Source organism: Pygoscelis adeliae, unplaced genomic scaffold, assembly GCF_000699105.1.
Source record: "Pygoscelis adeliae isolate BGI_AS28 unplaced genomic scaffold, ASM69910v1 Scaffold622, whole genome shotgun sequence".
NCBI classification, from domain to species: Eukaryota; Metazoa; Chordata; class Aves; order Sphenisciformes; family Spheniscidae; genus Pygoscelis; species Pygoscelis adeliae.
In genome coordinates, this window is record NW_008824297.1 from 175,417 (window position 1) to 180,554 (window position 5,138).

The 5,138-nt window shown below is 52.9% G+C and overlaps 1 protein-coding gene across 1 annotated transcript in view; it reads right to left on the minus strand.

Annotated features, from left to right (window-relative positions):
- The window catches only part of CFAP20 (cilia and flagella associated protein 20), a 7,117-nt gene extending 1,979 nt beyond the window's left edge, over positions 1 to 5,138 (minus strand). Inside the window, exons 1-5 of the mRNA XM_009318869.1 lie at positions 5,117 to 5,138; positions 4,126 to 4,235; positions 2,264 to 2,343; positions 1,060 to 1,171; positions 507 to 695 (exon numbers count right to left, since the gene is read on the minus strand). Coding sequence (XP_009317144.1) covers positions 507 to 695; positions 1,060 to 1,171; positions 2,264 to 2,343; positions 4,126 to 4,235; positions 5,117 to 5,138 — 513 coding nt within the window. The remainder of the gene's footprint in view (positions 1 to 506; positions 696 to 1,059; positions 1,172 to 2,263; positions 2,344 to 4,125; positions 4,236 to 5,116) is intronic.

Sequence of the window (5,138 nt, forward strand, 5' to 3'; positions counted from 1 at the left end):
GCCTCATCTCTGGCGCAAGGGGCTTGGCGAAGGCAGGATCACTCCACCCGCACTAGGAAACAAGCTTGACTGGGGATATGTACGGACCGTAACTCTGGGTCTTTACCAGCCAGGCTCCCACTCAGCCGGTCGCTGTCTGGCATATCTGGACAGCGAGGCAGCACCCAGCTAATTCCCAGCAGACCTCCACCCAGCAGGATGTGTAGCACGCCACAGAGAACTCCAGGTGGACTGCAACTCTTACCCTAACCAACAGCCAGCAAGAGAAATAAGATGGAAATGGGCTCCTTCATCCCAGTCTAGTCCAGCGAAGTGAGGCAGCATCAAGACCTCTGCTGCCTCAGTCTGGCCTTTGCTCCCCTCTTGCAGTGCTCTGCAAAGAGCAGGACTGGCAAAGGAACCAGTCAGGGCTAAACCCTGATTCCCAACCTACAGCAAGGCTGTCCCAGCCAGCAGGAGGACTACCAACCATTGGATTCTGTGGGCAGGACACGCCTGCTTCTCACCTGAACTCTCAGGGTCTCGATGTAATTTGTCCCGTAAGCCCGGCGCGTGAAGTCTGACAGGTTGAACTGGATTTGGTTCCAGCCGTCGTCCAGCCGCATGGGCATGGTGCAGATGAAGGGCTTCACCCGAGTCGTGCTCTGGTAGTTACTCGCCCGGAAACGCCGGCGTACGTTCTTATCATCCAGCACCTGGGGCAAGGGAGGAAGGCTGCTGACCCAGGTGTCAGGGGCCCCCAGCTCCCCGAGACAGCAGCTGTTCTAGACTCAGGCTTTACCTGTCTCTGAGAGAGGGCTCTCCTACTCCCACCCCTCCATTTCACGGCAGAAGTATTTTTAACACAGGAAACAGACCTATTTTCAGGAATAGCAACGATGTGCTTGTGAGCTGACCGATGCCCCCATAGCAGAAGACCTGACACGTCACATGGCCAAGAAAGCAAAACTGTTTTGGGGACCACACGCTGCCTGGGACAAGTTCCAACGTAAGACTGCGGGCTCCCTGGCACCTTCCTCACTGGTCCCTGGATGGGCCCCCCCACTGCACACTCCTCACCTGCACTTCAAAAGTGAAGTATTTCTTCAGGTTCTTGATGATCATCACTAGGAAAGGTAGTTTGATGCCCAGGGTCTTCTTTGGGTCAGCAGGGCATGTGATGTACGTGGTACTGAGAGGGACAGAAAAATGCTTTAGGATCTCACATGGCACAAAGCACACAGCCCGAGTCCCAAGTCTCTCCCTTGACCTAACGCAGTCCGGGAGGACAGGCAGAAAAAGACAGCTGCGATTGTAAGATCTCAGCAACAACCAGGGCTTCCTGCATCAGGAGGAAGAGTTTCAGAGGTAGCTGCAGGGAGAACAAGATAAAAGGCCCAAAGAATGCATTTCAAATCCCACCTTTCTCACCCAGGGCGTGAAACACCTTCCCGGACAGCTTCACCTCCCCAATTTCAAGGCCACGCCAGCGCTGTTTCTTAACACAACCTCCTCCTACCCTTGACTGAACAGGTAGAGCCCTCCAGAGCACAGCAGAGGCCCTGTGTGCTCTATATGGCTGGGAAAACAGAGGTCATGAGCCCTAGAAGTACACGTCACGCCTGGCAAGTTCTGTATCAACACATCTTGGGAGGAAGAGAAGCGTTGGCTCAGCCTGTCTGCAGGAGAGGAGTCTCCGCTGCCCTTATAAGGAGCGCCCTGCTCTGAATCACCCCTGGAGAAGCCTTGGAGACTCTGAACCCACTCATGGAGCTGGCGTTTCTCTCCCAGATCGATGGAGACGAGGTTGCTAAGTGAAGCACCATAAGCAATTCCCCTCATAAATCTCCCTTTGATCTTCCTGCTGTCGGGAGAGCCGCTGTCACGTGGGGAGAGCAGCAGAGCAGCCCTAAGACAATAAAAGATGCAGAAGGCAGTGCTGCTTTCTCAGTAATCGGCAGCACTGACTGGGGACCGGGTATCAAATACAGCTTTTTTTCCCCCCGGGTGATGGAAAAATAACAGGACTTTATTTTTATTTTTGTATCCCTTAGCTCCACTGAGAGGGTGACAGAGAGCTCTACAAGCACGTCCAGGGAAAGGCACGGTACAGTGCCACAGGGGGGTATCAGTGATCTGACCCCAGATCATATTCTTCCATTTATTGACAAAGAGATTGCAGTAGAGTCTGGAGGAGACGTCGGCTGGGCACCAACATCTTTCACTCTGCTCCAGGGCCAAGCCCCCAGGGCACGCTAGGGCAGAAGAAGATGCCTTCTCCTACCTGACATTAGTTCCTTCGATCTCCAGCACCAGTGACTGAATGTCATTGTCGGTGATTCGCTTGATGTGGCCATTGCGCACCTGGAAGAAAAGTGGGGCAGACAGCACAGACGTTACTTGAGAGGGAAACAAGAGGTGCCCACAGCTCCACTGACAGGGGGAAAAAGATCCCAGGAGGACCCATCTACGTTCACTTGGCTCCTGTTGTCCTGGACATCGCTGTTTCCAAGGCTTTGATCACCGCCCCGGAGTGCCAGGACTCCAAGCAAGAGTTTATGGCCCAGCATGCTGCACGGACACCGAGTGCAAGACTTCAATCTATCAAAATACGCTACAGTGAACACAAGTGACTCAAGCCTCATGTTAGAGGCCCAAATAAACAAACAGAAAAGTGTCAGAGCAAGATCAAACTAGAGTGGGATAAGGGGTAAAAACAAGTACGAGCAATACGGGGGGCAAGCAAAGGCAGCCACCAGCCAGCCACCGGTCACCAAGGGGTCTTAGTCTCTACTGCTGGGCATGGCTGACTGCCTCTCTGGAAGAACTTGGTTAAAATTCTTCATAATTACAGCGCACGCAAGTGCAGAGCCATCGTCTGCTCTGCTGAGGGGCACAGGGATTTGGCTACTTGCATGCAGCCAGCTCCCCACAGAGCTCCGGGAGGCCAGGGCTGGAACCGGGAGCCAACACAAATTCATTTTTCTCCACAAGCAACATGGCTGAATCCCAGGATCTGAGGATTTATTTTTTTAATGAAGCAGCTCACTTCCCATCAATTTATCTCCATTTAAAAAGGCACTTTTGCTAATTAAGCCCTCTGCTCTTCCCAAAGCTAGATCAGCGAATTGCAATGCTCCTTCCAGCTCCACGAATTAATTTCTTTAGCACCTATCACCGCTGCTAATATATAGGATACATTAAGCTTCTAATGGGATGGTTCCAGTCATGAGCTACAATATGATTTACGGGTTTAGCAATTCATCTTCAAAGTTCATTTCTTCAGGGGGACCTACCTGGGTGATATTGCATACATTTTCTGGAAGAAAGAGACAAGCCCTGTGAGCAGCCCACCCCCCTGGCCTGTCTCTACACTAAGCAGTTTCAAGAAACCTCAGCCTGGATCACCCAGCTGCTGCTGATAAGCACGCGAGTGCAGCTCGCCCTGCCAGGCTGCTCTTAACTCCGCTTCAAGCCCGCACAGATACTTCCAGAAAACATTAAGCTCGGAGAGAGGATCCTTACAGGATAACCGTATCTCTCCTTTGCATCAAACGCAACTCCCATGGATGTATAGGTCTGTTCAGGAGAAACCAACTGCACGAGGTCTGGATGAATTGCCTTTTTTTTTTTTTTTTTAAAAAAATCACCAGCCCAGCAGAAGCCCCATGCGCCCCTCTCTACTTGAAGCAGTGTCTGGCATGTGGGAAATTAAATCCTGAAGTCACAGGGATACAGCATGCGGACTTAACACCGGGAAATAACCCTGCCTAAGCAGGTGACAGTAGTGCACAACAAAGCCTGCCTCCGCGCCACGTAAGACAGCTTTCACCAAGGGTAGCTTATGGCTCCACAGAGGGGAGAAAGTTCAGGTTTGGGCTTCGCTGGAGAGGACAGTAACAGAGAAAATGGCTAAACATGCTTTAAACCAATTAGTCAGCAGTGTTTCTATCTGCATCCCGGTCCCCTTCCTTAGCCTGTGAAGGCTTTCCTTCCCCAGATTACAGGGACAATGAAAAGAAGCAACTCTTCTTCCTCAGCATTGCCAGAAACAGGATGAAAGACAGCAGAAAGGAGAGGAGATAAGTACAAAGCAGGGCCAGGCTGCGGCAGAGCCCTTCCTCCCAGCCTGACCTAGCTCGGTACGGAGTTTTTGCGAGCTGCACTACCGCCCAGCCGCAGGGAGACGGTGGCCAGGTCGCGCAGGCGCTCTTGCGCCCAAAAGCCAGCCTGTCCGCACGTGCCTGCAGCCAGCACTGGCAGGACAGACACACAGACATTTGGAGCATGGCATCCAGCACTGGCTGGAGCAGAAGTTCAAGCAGGCTCGCCGTTTCGGTGAGATGAGGCTGAACGGCATCAGAAGTGCTCACCGCCAACAGGGCGAGAGCGCTGCCCTCCGGGACTCAGCGGTGCCAAATGCCCGAGCTCGGCCCCTCGGCTCACTCCAGAGGCCGGCTCCCCGCCGGAGGCTGAGCTCATCTCCTGCCTGCCTCAGGGACCACCTCTGGCGGAGGACACGTTTTGGTGCCAGCCAGGGGAGCACTTCTCTTCCCGCACCAGCTTTGGGGGTCCCTTCCCAACAGGCTCGCCCAGACCAAGAGACGACCTCCGGCTCCATCAGGCACAGCCGCCAGCTCTGTGTGGTGCAGGGCTGGTGGGACGGTCCTGCTGTGCTCGCAGTGGCTACTCAGCGAGAGCTCCCAGTCTTCAGGGGCTTTCCCCTACCTCACAGGAGCTCAGAAAGAGAAGATTTTAGAAATCTGAACAAAACACTCCACATTTCTACTTGGCCAATATTTTCTAGCCATCTTAAGCCTAAGAAGGTGGATTTTTGAAGCTGGAAAAAAGGGTAATAGCCCTCTTCGAAAATAAAAGTCCTTCAAATGCCTAATAGCCCCTGAATCAGGGTAACTGGGAAGTTACCTGCCATCTAAAGACAAACCGAAAAAGCTTTTTTCGCAGATGCAAACCTCAAATCTCACAGGGTTTGGAGGAAGCAGCAACTTCACAGACATTTGTGTCTGAACATATATATTTCTTGATGCTGCCGTTGCTGCTAGCAACGCCAGTCAAACGTAACAAAGACCAGAGGAAAAGCAGCAAGGAGCAATCCTCCCCAGGCCCCGCCACCCACCCGCCGGCGGATGGGACGCCAT